Here is a 15,968-nt window from a genome sequence, read left to right as displayed (position 1 = left end):
ATTAATACAATAATATTAGAGGAACTACACTGTGTATATGATTACTAAAATATACTATTACATGTATCGTTAAGGAAATACGAAATACATATCAATGAAAAAAATAGTCGACTAGAAAAAAAAATGTAGCATAATGAAAAAGCGTTCGAGAGGCGGTAAGTTCTTTGTGTTTCGTTACAAACTGAATGTGTCGATCAGTTTATAATTGAACAGTACTAGTTTTAAAGAAAATTTTATCCTGTGAAAAATTAAAGGCCTTTTATGTATAATTTGGATTGATTTAAAGAAATGACGCGGGTTGTATTTGTTTTGCCTAATTTGGATTCATTCTAAAAAGACGTGGGAGATTTTAAAACAAAAATACACTGGAATTATATTCAACGATCCTCTTTAAATATTAAAGTATCTAATTTATAAAACCTACCCTTGTATGCTTATAAATCCCAGTATCAAATCTGGCTGTTTAAATCGATAGTTAATTAATATACAGTATATTTGATATTTATAACCAAAATAAATTTGTCACTCCGTGAAACGTTTTGAATTTATTATCATAATAAATACAATATCCTTAGCTTAAGGTTGTTTTGTGTTACATTGGTGGTTTGTTAACTATATGTTGAAAAGATGTTATTGAGTTTTTGCTGGAAATATATTAAAGGTAAAGTTTTGTTTATTGGTCTTTATAAAAGTTAACGAAAACACAGGCACATGCTCAACACTTTTTTTTTATGAAAACAAATGTTACACTGAATAAAAAATATTACTCTTAAATGAAAATGTTAGGGGCACGTTTGATAAGCCGTAAACTAAGCGATGGCGTAAAGTCATTTTTCCGGAAAAGGTAGAATAAAGTGCGGCAAGAAATCATTTCATGAACTGATTGCAATAGGCAAGTACTTTTTTACAACAACGGCAACTTTTCTATCATTTTGAAGTTTGAATATTATACTAAAAAATAGAAAATTCCATCATTGGCGAATGTTTGGAAAACAAGAACGGGCCTTTAAATTTTATTTCACCATATTATAGACCATATGTTTATTAACGGCTGCGATATGTTTTCATTAAAATCTACAGTCTAGAAAAAATTCAACATAGTAGAAAATAAATTAACCCGAACGTTGTTTAGAAACTTCGTTAAATGTAAAAATTAATGTGTTTGAGTTTTAAATTGATATCAGTTTACATTTTATAGATTATATTTTGTGATATTTTTATATATTCCAGTAATCATATATTTGCGTGTCTTCATTAAAGATATTCAAGGGCTAACTTTCACTAAAATATCTCATATTTACTTAAGATGTAGAAAATCTTCATGAAATATATTCAACTTTACTAACATATGAATTAATTGTGTATAAAGAGATACATTCATGTTTAACCATCGATTGTTTAAATACTTCCGGGTTTATTTGGTTTTGGTTTAACGCCGTATTTTTCGGCGATGCCGTCTAAATTCGTTTTCGTTACCTATGCCACGTGACTTCAGTTTGCAAATCAAACTACTTGATAACGCATTATAGAAGATTTATCAAAATGGGAGATTTGTGCAACACACTGCCTGATTGGACGAGAGTGTCAATTTCTTTCACTCTGTTGATTGTGCTACGCTGAGTGAAATGTAGACAAAACGTTTATCCTAAACGACGCTGTTCACAGTTTTAAAGCTAACTTTGGCTCAGTATATTTAGCAAGAATATTGATATATCTCAAAATGATAAGTAAGTTTAATAAATATGATAAAAACCTGTTCAAATACCAACATATATCAAATTAAAAAAAGAGCTGAATACTGTCTGCGTATCACATGAATAAGGGTGTTATAAGAGTCTTCCATGTAGAGAAGTGCTTTTTAAAAGATTTTCCTTGTTACAATTGTCGTCTGTATATGAAAAGGTTTCTTGCTTTTGTGACTTATTCAGATTGCATATTAAAATGAGTACTTGTTTGCTTTGATATATTTGTTATAAATTATTTAACTGATTTATCAACTATGAATATTTTTCTTTAGTATGGTATGCAAATATTGAACTCAGTTGAAATCTGTTTTATTATATATATGCTATATATTGACTGAATCTCATTACACTGAAATGAAGGTACGCTGCATACAGTTTATCTATGTGATATGACTACGGTCAAACTTTGCTTATGAAACAGAAATATTGAAATAATTACAATTGTATGTTTTGCTTGACATTCACTTTTTTATAGGTGTGACGTCATTGTCCAAAGATTCATGAATAGCGAATATGCATTTGTTAAAGCGGGATCAGTTGGCCTATTTTAGAAATAAAAATAATAAAAAAAATCCTTTAATTGATTTTTTCTCATGTATTCTAATCAAACTTGATTCGAAGCATCTTTATTAGGCCCGCAGCCAACTTTGTTCAGCTGGGACATTTAACCCCTTTTAGGGGCTGCTAGAGCTAAAAGTAGAAATGCCTTTATACGGCGTCTCATGAACAGCTTGGTAGATCTTTTTCAAACTTGGTCTGGAGCATCATTATAAGGTCTTCTTCCAAATTTATTTATATAGGAACTTGGGCCCTATTAGGGACCGCTATAGCTAAAAGTAGATATGCCTTTCTTCGCATTAACCACTAAAATGTAATGTACTTTTTATCAAACTCGATGTGTAACAATATCGTAAAGTCTCCTGCTATTTTGTTACAAATGGGGATAGGGACCAATTTAGCTAAAAATATAAACACGTTTAATGACTTCTTTTCATGAACCGCTTCATGAATCTTCATCAAACTACTGCTGTTATTATTCGTCTAAGGATAAACGAAACAAAATTGCAACCCTACGAAACCTTTGCGAAAAATTAAAAGAGAACCATTTAAATTGTTAAAAGTGCGGTGTTTAGTTTAGCAATTTGAAAAATGTTAGATGAAAGATGAATGTTAGATGAAAAACTCATAAACTTCTTTCCTTATTACAATTCGCCGACCATCATTTTTAAAGATATTTCTTGTTTCAAAAGTATTTCAGTTATTTAAAGGCGGGCAATTAACCTAACCTAACCAGTTCTGTACCAGTATAAACCTGTTCTCCACAAGTAACTGCCAACTTCCCCCACATGAATCAGAGGTGGAGGACGAGACACAATGTCTTTTATTAAATTGTCACGGAGAACATACGCCTCGCCCAGGGCTCGAACTCACGACCCCGTGATCCGTAGATCTGCGCTCTCCCTATTAAGCTATGCGGGCGGGCTCCTGGGTTTATCGTTTGTTTGTTTGTTTTGGGTTTAACGCCGTTTTTTTCAACAGTATTTCAGTTGTGTAACGGCGGGCAGTTATCCTAACCAGTGTACCTGGATTCTGTACCAGTACAAACCTGTTCTCCGCAAGTAACTGCCAACTTCCCCACATGAATTATCAGAGGTGGAGGACGAATGATTTCAGACACAATGTCTTTTATCAAATCGTCACGGAGAACATATGCCCCGCCCGAGGATCGAACTCGCGACCCCGCGGTCCGTAGACCAACACTCTCCCTACTGAGCTAAGCGGGCGGGTTTAAGTGGTTGTACGCATTTATACTGTTTTCAGCTGTAAATGTAAACAGCGTGTACTGTTTTTAACCTTATACACGTAAACTTGTTGTCTGTGTTAACATAAACTATATGTAGCATCTGTTCATGATTTGGGTCTAGTGTACTTTTCAAAAAGAACTATACCGCCTTTGAATATCACTAAAGTTTCCGCGATAATCAACAGGACATCTCCAAATAATTCTCAGTATAAAAACATGAACACTGTAGTAATAAAATTATGATGTCATATAAGCTAATCATTGTGTCTCCTACCACAAAGTGGTGTTGGAGACAATTGTGTCTCCTACCACACAGTGGTGTTGGAGACATGTTGATTTCTTCCTGTCTTTGTGTGTCTGTCACAAATCCGCATAAGTCGAACATTTCTCATCCGATCTTCACCAAATTTGAACAAAATGTGTTTGACCATAACTCCTCGGTAAATTTCATTAACTAGCCGAATCGCCCCATGCACTTCAGAATTATGGCCCTTGAATTACCCAAAATCAGCTTTTTCACTCTTCAAAGGAATATTTGTAGTGAGTAAACAGTATATAAAGACTGAATTACTATTTAGATTAGGAAGTTGTGGGAGACATGCGCTTCTCTCAAAAGCAGCTGTAGTTTGCAGTAATTTAATTTTAATCTATGTTCATTTACACAAATTTGTTATTCAAAGTAACACGCTCTCAGGTTTTTCCTGACAAATATATATTTGTAAGCATAATATAACTAAGGTTTAACTATTTGTCATACATTAGAAACAAATATTTTTTAGATTTTTATGGCCCGGCCTTTATCTATATATAAACACAAGCTACTACACAATGTATGGTTGATATCCGGATTAAGTTTTCGTGGGATGTTCAATTAATAGATCATTTATCACTACTTTGACAACTATTTAACCACTCGTAAATGACACGTATTTGAATTCCTTTGTTCAAGTAGAGGGACTAGCCTTTCTGTTACCCTCGGTAAGAACATCATTTTATTTAGTTAATATAAGGCTTTTTTGTGCACTATTTTAATCAGCGATTTGTTTTTTTTTATGAGACCATGTATTTTTATATTTTCCGTACAACTGCTGATTAATTTGTAGTATCTGAAAACTATCAGACAAGATTTAATAGGAAGTTATTCACTAGAGGTGCTATTCTGCCCAAGATAATTGTAGAAACATTATACTTTGTCATTGCGACAAATATATATATTACACACTTACTGAATGACTTGTCGGTAAATAGTCAGAACTATTGCCCGAGCTCTGTCACGAGATGAGGGTCAGTAGTTTTGACTGTTGACTGGCAAGCCATAAAATAAGTGTTTCATTACACTAATGACATCAAAACTTAATTTTTCTCAGCCAAGTAAACATTAGTTGAATTTAGATCGGTCACATAGCACAAACTAAGACCATGTAAAAATAACAGTTATCTAATTACGTTGATGCACATTTGTGTAAAACTCTGTTTTATCATAACCTAAAATCATTTATTTTTGAAAGGTGTCTCACATAAAAACTGTCAAGTAGACGATCGGCTTCATTTAGATCACAGATATCAATGTAAGTGTCAGAACATTATTAAAAGTAAACATCTAAATATTTGTTTAACCTACACCGGGGAGAAAAGTAAAAAATTCTAATATGATTGCGATCTTTTTCTTTCTATATGTTATCAGTATCGTCCACACGCCAGTGTACATTATAGGGCATCTTCACACTGAAGTGTCCTTATTTAGTTACGGAAGTTCATTTCAATTGACATTTTGTCGGATGAATGCTGTGTTTATTTTTTTCAGGACTGGTTTGATGATGACCAAAATGATTTTGGAATTCACGATTTAAGAGGTAAGGGTATTTATTTTTTGTAACGAATTGAAATTTAAGTGAAGTTTAACGTTTATTTTGTATTCTTCCTATTGTAGTTTAAAACGATGATATACGGAAATGTAATGAAAAATCAAACATATTCATGTTTTGTATGCTTTTAAAGTTTGTTCATTTTTTAAAAGTACGTTAAGTGTTGCTTTTTTGCGTTGTGCTATTTGTCTCTGAAGCAAATTAGATTCGACGTTCATGTAGACGCCATTTTCGCTTTCATTGATACAAAGCTGTTTCTGAAATTATGTTCTCTGTTAGTTGCTTTCCGTCCTTTATAGACATTTCACTACTAATCTTTTTTTTTCAGATTTTTTATAGTGGCAACATTTCACTGTAGGTTTAGGTGAAGCAATTTCTACATCTAAAGATTGTTAACGCGGTAGATATAACATTTCATTTATCTTTTAGATAATGGGGGAGTGTGGACTTAAGGAAGTGGCAAATAACTCAATAATATTTGTACATCAGCAGTATCTTTCGATTAGAAATAACAACACGACGCACAGTAGGCTGACAACGTTAAGTGCAGAGTGACTTCTGTTAAAAGTTAGAAGTAACAAAGTCTACATTTGGTTTCACATCCTTATCTATTTACGGCCGCAGAGAAACACAACGGATGTTCATACTACAGACTTATCAATTGTTTCAAGAAGAAGTTTAGAAAAGGATATAGTTATTAAATTATAAGTGGTAGCAATGCAACGAGACTGCAATATATAAAATTAACCGCATTAATCAGGTTTTTAAATGAAGAGCAGCGACTAAATTTAGACAAGATAAAAAGGAACGAAACAACAATCATAATCATTTATACTGATTGTCTGGCAATTAGCAGATTCACCGATAGTCATCAGTCCTAATCGATAGTCTTATTACGGATTAATAAGAAACTGTGTAATTTGCGCAAAGCGCCACTAAAGGATACAGTAAAACAAGGGTGATATATAAGACTTATAGGCAATATCGAACATAAATAATTTTTATTGACTTGACACATAGATGAGACATTGCCAAAGATGAATGATACTTTGAATAGTAGTAACGCTGATACGATAATTAACAATCGGACAGAGACACTAGAGCAGCTGAACGACCGGTATGCCGAGGCACTATTGCCACTTACCGTTACATTCGGTTTCTTTACGCTGTTTGGAATTTTCGGTAATCTTATCATCCTTTTGGTGTTTACGCTCAGTCGAGACTACAAGCGAAATAACTTTAAGGTGTTTGTACTAACGTTAGGGGTGATTGATATAATCACGTGCTGTACCCTAATACCGGCGGAAATGGTAAAACAAAGAAAGTATTTTGCATTTGGGGATGAAGTTTCCTGTAAAGTAAAATGTTTCTTTAATGTTTTTGTTTCAACTGCATCATGTCTTGCTTTGTTAGTAATTTCAGTGGACAGGTATCGAAAAGTGGTTCAGCCATTCAAGAAACAATTAAATCCGAAACTAGCTGTCCGATTACTATTTCTAGTGGCGTTTATTTTTCCACTTTTCTTGGCCATTCCTGGAACAATGATGTGTGGAATAAAACGTGCGACTATGACCAATATCTACGGAGGTGAAACGGAAATAAATTTATGCGAAACTGAGGATAAATACAGAGATTCAATATGGAGGAAACTATATAAAATTGTGTTCATAATCTTGCTTATAGGTATTTCATGCACTTATGTAATATTGTATGCGTTTGTAATGAAAGAGGCAACAAAACAAATTAGAGCAATTGCCCAATTACGGAAAAATTCGACGTACGAGGTGACGTATAGTTCTGACATATATGATCCAAACGCTATAAATCCAAAAATCAACGGCAGCCGGTCATTTGAAGAAAACGACGAAGAACAAGACGAAAAAGTTGCATTCCAAAAGCGCTCAATTTCCTTTGAAAACGGCTCGTTGAATCTAAAGGACGCCAAGAAGAAGAAAGTTTCCAAACAACTGAGCTTAAGGAGCATGCGGAGTCAAGCTCAAATGTTACGAACCCAAAGATTTCCCACAAAGACATTAGTTTGGTTCGTACTAACTATTGTATTTATAATAACGTACATGACACATCTGGTCCTCGCGCTTAAAGTGTCGGACATCGTTTACATGAGTCCCAGTGAATTCTCATGGTTTTCATTTTTCTTCAGATTTTATTTCTTCAACCACATGATAAATCCTATAGTATACGCAGTATTTGTAAAGAAATTCAGAGAATCCTGTCGGATATTATTACCAACATTGATAGACAGAATTCGTAACGTTTGTATATGTCATTAATACCATTTGTGAGAGATTAAGCTGACAGTACGTTACATCAGCACGTTTGAATTATAATGTTCCGCCAGTTTTGTCGGCCAAAGAGCAAGATTCGTTTCCGTTATTCCATTATTGTAAAACGGTATTATGTGTTATATCAAAATAAAGAAAATTGTTTACGTTATTTCAGTTTTGTATGATACATATGTACTGTTTTCCATGGGAGAAAAAGTGTTACAAGCAGTATTGTGTATGATTTAACTTGTTTAATTGTTTATACACCGTACGGCATATGTCAACTTTGAAGCTTTAATGATTTACGTTTCATGTATTGCTTATCGAAATCTTGTCCAATATGTTCTAAGATGGAATTGTTGCGGCCATCAGTAATACATCCATTCTTAGCCCAGTTCTTGGCACTGTGAATTGTATTAAACTGCGATCAGATACTGTATAAGGTAGATGGGACGTTAATTGGACTACAGTTTACAATCATTCTTCGAGTCAATTTACATCATGTTGTGACGTTCAGTTTATACAAATGAATTTGACTTCTACTAAACTTGGATGCATTAATACAATAATATTAGGGGAACTACACTGTGTATATGATTACTAAACTATACATGTTTCGTTCAGGAAATACGAAATACATATCAATGAAAAAAATAGTCGACTAGAAGAAAAAAGTATAATGAAAAAGCGTTCGAGAGGCGGCGAGTTTCGTTACAATCTGAATATGTTGATCAGTTTATAATTGAACAGTACTAGTTTTAGAGAAAATATTATCCTGTGAAAAATTAAAGGCTTTTTATTTATAATTTGGGTTTATTTCAACAATGACGTGGGTTGTATTTGTTTTGCCTAATTTGGATTCATTCTAAAAAAAACGCGTGAGCTTTTAAAACAAAAACACACTGGAATTATATCCAACGACCCTCTTTAAATATTAAAGTATCTAATTTATAAAACCTACTTTTGTATGCTTATAAATTCCAGTATCAAATTTGATTGTTTAAATCGATAGTAAATTAAAATACAGTATATTTGATATTTTTAACCAAAATAAAATTGTCACTCCGTGAAACGGTTTGAATTTATTATCATAATAAATGCAATATCCTTAGCTTAAGGTTGTTTTGTGTATACATTGGTGATTTGTTAACTCTATGTTGAAAATGATAAGATTGTTTTTGTTAAATTCTAAATACTACCGTGAGAAAAGATGTTATTGAATTTTTTGCTGGAAATATATTAAAGGTAAAGTTTTGTTTATTGGTCTTTATAAAAGTTAACGAATACACAGGCACATGCTCAACACTTTCCTTTTATGAAAACAAATGTTACACTGAATAAAAAATATTACTCTTAAATAAAAAAGTTTGAGTCACGTTTGATAAACCGTAAACGATGGCGTAACGTCATTTTTCCGGAAAAGGTAGAATAAAATCATTTCATGAACTGATGGCAATATAGAGGCGAGTACTTTTTTACAACAACGGCAATTTTTCTATCGTTTTGAAGTTTGAATATTATACTAAAACATAGAAAATTCCATCATTAGCGAATGTTTTGAAAACAAGAACGGGCCTTTACATTTTATTTCACAATATTATAGACCATATGTTTATTTACGGCTGCGATAAGTTTTCATTAAAATCTAAAGTCTAGAAAAAATTCAACATTGTAGACAATAAATTGACCCGAACGTTGGTTAGAAACTTCGTTAAATGTAAAATGTATTTGAGTTTTAAATTGATATCAGTTTACATTTTATAGATTATATTTTGTGATATTTTTTATATATTTCAGTAATCATATATTTGCGTGTCTTCATTAAAGATATTCAAGGGCTAACTTTCACTAAAATATCTCATATTTACTTAAGATGTAGAAAATTTTCATTAAATATATTCAACTTTACTAACATATGCATTAATTGTGTATAATAAAGAGATACATTCATGTTTAACCATCGATTGTTTAAATACTTCCGGGTTTATTTGGTTTTGGTTTAACGCCGTTTTTTTTTCAAAAGTATTTCAGTTATCTAAAGGCGGGCAATTAACCTAACCTAACCTAACCAGTTCTGTACCTGTTCTCCGCAAGTAACTGCCAACTTCCCCACAAGAATCAGCGGTGGAGGACGAATGATTTGAGACACAATATCTTTTATTAAATCGTCACGGAGAACATACGCCTCGCCCAGGGCTCGAACTCACGACCCCGAGATCCGTAGATCTGCGCTCTCCCTATTAAGCTATACGGGCGGGCTCCCGGGTTTATTGTTTGTTTGTTTGTTTTGGGTTTAACGCCGTTTTTTTTCAACAGTAGTCAGTAATGTAACGGCGGGCAGTTAGCCTAACCAGTGTTCCTAGATTCTGTACCAGTACAAACCTGTTCTCCGCAAGTAACTGCCAACTTCCCCACATGAATGATCAGAGGTGGAGGACGAATGATTTCAGACACAATGTCTTTTATCAAATCGTCACGGAGAACATATGCCCCGCCCGGGGATCGAACTCGCGATCCGTAGACCAACGCTCTCCCTACTGAGCTAAGCGGGTGAGTTTAAGTGGTTGTACGCATTTTTACTGTTTTCAGCTGTAAATGTAGACAGCGTGTACTGTTTTTAACCCAATACACGTAAACTTGTTGTTTATGTTAACATAAACTATATGTAGTATCTGTTCATGTTTTGGGTCTAGTGTACTTTTAAAAACAATACCGCCTTTGAATATCTCTAAAGTGTTCGCGATAATCAATGGGACATCTCCAAATAATTCTCAGTATAAAAACATGAACACTCTAGTAATAAAATTATGATGTCATATAAGCTAATTATTGTGTCTCCTACCACAAAGTGGTGTTGGAGACATATTGATTTCTTCCAGTCTGTGTGTGTGTGTGTCAGTCTGTGTGTCTGTCTGTCACAAATCCGCACAAGGCCATAACCATAACTCCTCGGTAAATTTCATTAACTTGCCAAATCGCCGCAGGCACTTCAGAATTATGGCCCTTGAATTACCCAAAATCAGCTTTTTCACTCTTCAAAGGTATATTTGTAGTGAGTAAACAGTATATAAAGACTGAATTACTATTTAGATAATTAAGCAGTTGTGGGAGACATGCGCTTTTCTCAAAAGCGGCTCTAGTTTGCAGTAATTTAATTTTAAGCTGTGTTCATTTACACAAATTTGTTATTCAAAGTAACACGCTCTCAGTTTTTTTTCCTGACAAATATATATTTGTAAGCATAATATAATTAAGGTTTAACTATTCGTCATACATTAGAAACAAATATTTTTTAGATTTTTATGACCTGGCCTTTATCTATGTATAAACAAAAGCTACTACACAACGTATTGAGGAGCTCTCACACAATCAAGGGTTGATATCCGGATTAAGTTTTCGTGGGATGTTCAATTAATAGATCATTTATCACTACTTTGACAACTATTTAATCACTCGTAAATGACACGTATTTGAATTCCTTTGTTCAAGTAGAGGGACTAGCCTTTCTGTTACCCTCGGTAAGAACATCATTTTATTAAGTTAATATAAGGCGTTTTTGTGCACTATTTTAATCAGCGGTTTGTTTTGTTTTATAATGAGGCCATGTATTTTTATATTTCCCGTACAACTGCTAATTAATTTTTAGTATCTGAAAACTATCAGGCAAGATTTAATAGGAAGTTATTCACTAGAGGCGCTCTTCTGTCCAAGATAATTGTAGAAACATTATACTTTGTCATTGCGACAAATATATATATTACACACTTACTGAATGACTTGCCGGTAAATAGTCAAAACTATTGCCCGAGCTCTGTCACGAGGGGAGGGTCAATAGTTTTGACTGTTGACTGACAAGCCATAAAATAAGTGTTTCATTACATTAATGACATCAAAACTTAATTTTTCTCAGCCAAGTAAACATTAATTGAATTTAGATCGGTCACATAGCACAAACTAAGACCATGTAAAAATAACAGTTATCTAATTACGTTGATGTACATTTGTGTGAAACTCTGTTTTATCATAACCTAAAATTAATCATTTATTTTTGAAAGGTGTCTCACACAAAAACATTAAAACTATCAAGTAGACGATCGTCTTCATTTAGATCACAGATATCAATGTAAGTGTCAGAACGTTATTAAAAGCAAACATCTAAATATTTGTATAACCTTACAATTACACCGGGGAGAAAAGTAAAAAAAATCTAACATGATTGCGATCTTTTTCTTTCAATATGTTATCAGTATCGTCCACACGCCAGTGTACATTATAGGGCATCTTCACACTGAAGTGTCCTTTTTTAGTTACGGAAGTTCATTTCAATTGACATTTTGTCGGATGAATGCTGTGTTTATTTTTTTCAGGACTGGTTTGATGATGACCAAAATGATTTTGAAATTCACGATTTAAGAGGTAAGGGTATTTATTTTTTGTAACGAATTGAAATTTAAGTGAAGTTTAACGTTTATTTTGTATTCTTCCTATTGTAGTTTAAAACGATGATATACGGAAATGTAATGAAAAATCAAACATATTTATGTTTTGTATGCTTTTAAAGTTTGTTCATTTTTTAAAAGTACGTTAAGTGTTGCTTTTTTGCGTTGTGCTATTTGTCTCTGAAGCAAATTAGATTCGACGTTCATGTAGACGCCATTTTCGCTTTCATTGATACAAAGCTGTTTCTGAAATTATGTTCTCTGTTAGTTGCTTTCCGTCCTTTATAGACATTTCACTACTAATCTTTTTTTTCAGATTTTTTATAGTGGCAACATTTCACTGTAGGTTTAGGTGAAGCAATTTCTACATCTAAAGATTGTTAACGCGGTAGATATAACATTTCATTTATCTTTTAGATAATGGGGGAGTGTGGACTTAAGGAAGTGGCAAATAACTCAATAATATTTGTACATCAGCAGTTTCTTTCGATTAGAAATAACAACACGACGCACAGTAGGCTGACAACGTTAAGTGCGGATCGAGTGGCTTCTGTTAAAAGTTTGAGGTAACAAAGTCTACATTTGGTTTCACATCCTTATCTATTTACGGCTGCAGAGAATCACAACGGATGTTCATACTACAGACTTATCAATTGTTTCAAGAAGAAGTTTAGAAAAGGATATAGTTATTAAAATATAAGTGGTAGCAGTGCAACGAGACTGCAATATATAAAATTAACCGCATTAATCAGGTTTTTAAATGAAGAGCAGCGACTAGATTTAGACAAGATAAAAAGGAACGGAACAACAATCGTAATACTGATTGTCTGGCAATTAGCAGATTCACCATAGTCATAAGTCCTAATCGATAGTCTTATTATATAAATGGATTTATAAGAAACTGTGTAATTTGTACAAAGCATCACTAAAGGATGCAGTACAGCAAGGGTGATATATAAGACTTAAAGGCAATATCGAAAATAAATATTTTTTTATGAACTTGACGTATAGATGAAACATTGCCCAAGATGAATGATACTTCGAATAGTAGTAACGCTGATACGATAATTAACAATCGGACAGAGACACTAGAGCAGCTGAACGACCGGTATGCTGAGGCATTATTGCCTCTTACCGTTACATTCGGTTTCTTTACGCTTTTTGGAATTTTTGGTAATCTTATCATCCTTTTGGTGTTTACGCTCAGTCGAGACTACAAGCGAAATAACTTTAAGGTGTTTGTACTAACGTTAGGGGTGATTGATATAATCACGTGCTGTACCCTAATACCGGCGGAAATGGTAAAACAAGGAAAGTATTTTGCATTTGGGGATGAAGTTTCCTGTAAAGTGAAATGTTTCTTTAATGTTTTTGTTTCAACTGCATCATGTCTTGCTTTGTTAGTAATTTCAGTGGACAGGTATCGAAAAGTGGTTCAGCCATTCAAGAAACAATTAAATCCGAAACTAGCTATCCGATTACTATTTCTAGTGGCGTTTATTTTTCCACTTTTTTTGGCCATTCCCGGAACAATGATGTGTGGAATAAAACGTGCGACTATGACCAATATCTACGGAGGTGAAACGGAAATAAATTTATGCGAAACTGAGGATAAATACAGAGATTCAATATGGAGGAAACTATATAAAATTGTGTTCATAATTTTGCTAATAGGTATTTCATGCACTTATGTAATATTGTATGCATTTGTAATGAAAGAGGCAACAAAACAAATTAGAGCAATTGCCCAATTACGGAAAAATTCGACGTACGAAGTGACGTATAGTTCTGACATATATGATCCAAATGCTATAAATCCAAAAATCAACGGCACCCAGTCACTTGAAGAAAACGACGAAGAACAAGACGAAAAAGTTGCATTCCAAAAGCGCTCAATTTCCCTTGAAAACGGCTCGTTGAATCTAAAGGACGCCAAGAAGAAGAAAGTTTCCAAACAACTGAGCTTAAGGAGCATGCGCAGTCAAGCTCAAATGTTACGAACCCAAAGATTTCCCACAAAGACATTAGTTTGGTTCGTACTAACTATTGTATTTATAATAACGTACATGACACATCTGGTCCTCGCGCTTAAAGTGTCGGACATCGTTTACATGAGTCCCAGTGAATTCTCATGGTTTTCATTTTTCTTCAGATTTTATTTCTTCAACCACATGATAAATCCTATAGTATACGCAGTATTCGTAAAGAAATTCCGAGATTCCTGTAGGATATTATTACCAACATTGATAGACAGAATTCGTAACGTTTGTATATGTCATTAATACCATTTGTGAGAGATTAAGCTGACAGTACCTTACATCAGCACGTTTGAATTATAAAGTTCCGCCAGTTTTGTCGCCCAAAGAGCAACATTCGTTTCCGTTATTCCATTATTGTAAAACGGTATTATGTGTTATATCAAAATAAAGAAAATGGTTTATGATATTTCAGTTTTACGATATTCTGTGCTATATCAAAATAAAGAAATGTTTACGCTATTTCAGTTTTGTATGATACATATGTACTGTTTTCCATGGAAGAAAAGGTGTTACAAGCAGTATTGTGTATGATTTACCTTGTTTAATTGTTTATACACCGTACGGCATATGTCAACTTTGAAGCTTTAATGATGGCGGAAGACCCTAGACAGCTATATAAATTGCATGGGTCGATACATAGGAAAAACTGGCAAATATTCGAACTCGGTGATGGAAAGCTTCATAGAAAAAACTCCTAAGAGTGTGGAACATCTGATGCAGCGAACTGAACTATGGATGTCAGTTCTCGTTTAATATGTTAAAATTGTTCTATTTTCTTGTATGCTTTTAACGTTTTTTTTTTTAAGTATATAAACCCGTACGTTAAATGTTCTTTTAAACATCCTGAAAATGACAAATAAAATAGGTCAAGTAAGGTGTTTGTCAGATTTACCAAAGCCGGCGCATAATGTTAATAAATACTTGAATGTTATGTCAGTGGATTAAAATAATATGCTCAGCACCACTACATAACCCTACTTAGGTATTTACCACTTTATCTATTAATATTTTTTCTATTATCGAGGGAAAATACGTTAATGTATTAAAAGCCTTAGACAGAAGGCAATTGGGCGAAAATGTATTAGGTCCTTTATGTGAAATATCAATTTTATTAGTAATGCATTTATCGTAATTGTGTTGTTTGAATATACATATTATATGAGCAGCACCATGAGAAAACCAACATAGTGCGTTTGTTCATCTGCTCAGTCTGGTCAGGATCCATGCTGTTCGCTTTCAAAGCCTATTGCAATTAGAGAAATCGTTAGCAAACAGCATGGATCCTGACCAGACTGCGCGGCTGAACAGACTGGTCTGGATCCATCATCGGCTGGTCGCGAACGCACTATGTTGGTTTTCTCATGGTTCGTCTCATAAGAATATCGCATTGCTTTACTGAGACAGTACATGTTGTTCACATGAAATTACTGTCAATCTAGGTGGAGACAGAATCACTCCGAATGTTGACAATGTTCGTTTCAAAATAAAACAATGTAATATTTGTTTTATTTCATTTGAAAAAAAATGAAAAAGTGGTTAACGCCAGCATTTCACAAATTATCTAAGAAATGTTTCAGAAAACATCAACTACATGTAATGGCATATGCATCGTTACGAAGCAATCTCTGACAGTATAAACTGTTAACACGTTGACAATGAGTTGTTTTTTTTTCAAAAAGAAAAAAGAAAATAATGGTAATATTTAGATAGGAAAGTATGTTGCCCCGACACAATTAAGGCCAGATGGCGACTTTCGAGCTTTGATTGTAGAGGACGACTCGAGGTGTCCGT

The 15,968-nt window shown here is 33.5% G+C and overlaps 2 protein-coding genes across 3 annotated transcripts; both read left to right on the top strand.

The window, feature by feature from the left end:
- The first annotated feature begins 644 nt into the window (after window positions 1–644).
- LOC123546934 (alpha-2A adrenergic receptor-like) lies at window positions 645–7,975 on the top strand. Of its 2 annotated transcripts, none has more exons than XM_045333601.2 (3): window positions 645–661; window positions 5,354–5,402; window positions 5,844–7,975. In XM_045333601.2, exon 3 carries the CDS (start codon window positions 6,452–6,454, stop codon window positions 7,703–7,705), a length of 1,254 nt encoding a protein of 417 aa, XP_045189536.2. In that variant the 5' UTR covers window positions 645–661; window positions 5,354–5,402; window positions 5,844–6,451; the 3' UTR covers window positions 7,706–7,975. The 2 variants fall into 2 exon arrangements, with proteins under 2 accessions (XP_045189536.2, XP_045189537.2); XM_045333602.2 differs by lacking the exon at window positions 645–661 and adding an exon at window positions 4,510–4,527.
- A 4,034-nt stretch (window positions 7,976–12,009) lies between these two features.
- On the top strand, window positions 12,010–14,636 carry LOC128559491 (alpha-2A adrenergic receptor-like). Its single transcript, XM_053551261.1, has 2 exons — window positions 12,010–12,115; window positions 12,556–14,636. Exon 2 carries the CDS (start codon window positions 13,167–13,169, stop codon window positions 14,418–14,420), a length of 1,254 nt encoding a protein of 417 aa, XP_053407236.1. The 5' UTR covers window positions 12,010–12,115; window positions 12,556–13,166; the 3' UTR covers window positions 14,421–14,636.
- Window positions 14,637–15,968: the final 1,332 nt, after the last annotated feature.

Source organism: Mercenaria mercenaria, chromosome 9 (assembly GCF_021730395.1).
Source record: "Mercenaria mercenaria strain notata chromosome 9, MADL_Memer_1, whole genome shotgun sequence".
NCBI classification, from domain to species: domain Eukaryota; kingdom Metazoa; phylum Mollusca; class Bivalvia; order Venerida; family Veneridae; genus Mercenaria; species Mercenaria mercenaria.
The sequence above is the reverse complement of the archived record's forward strand: the minus strand, read 5'-3'. Positions and strand labels throughout refer to the sequence as shown.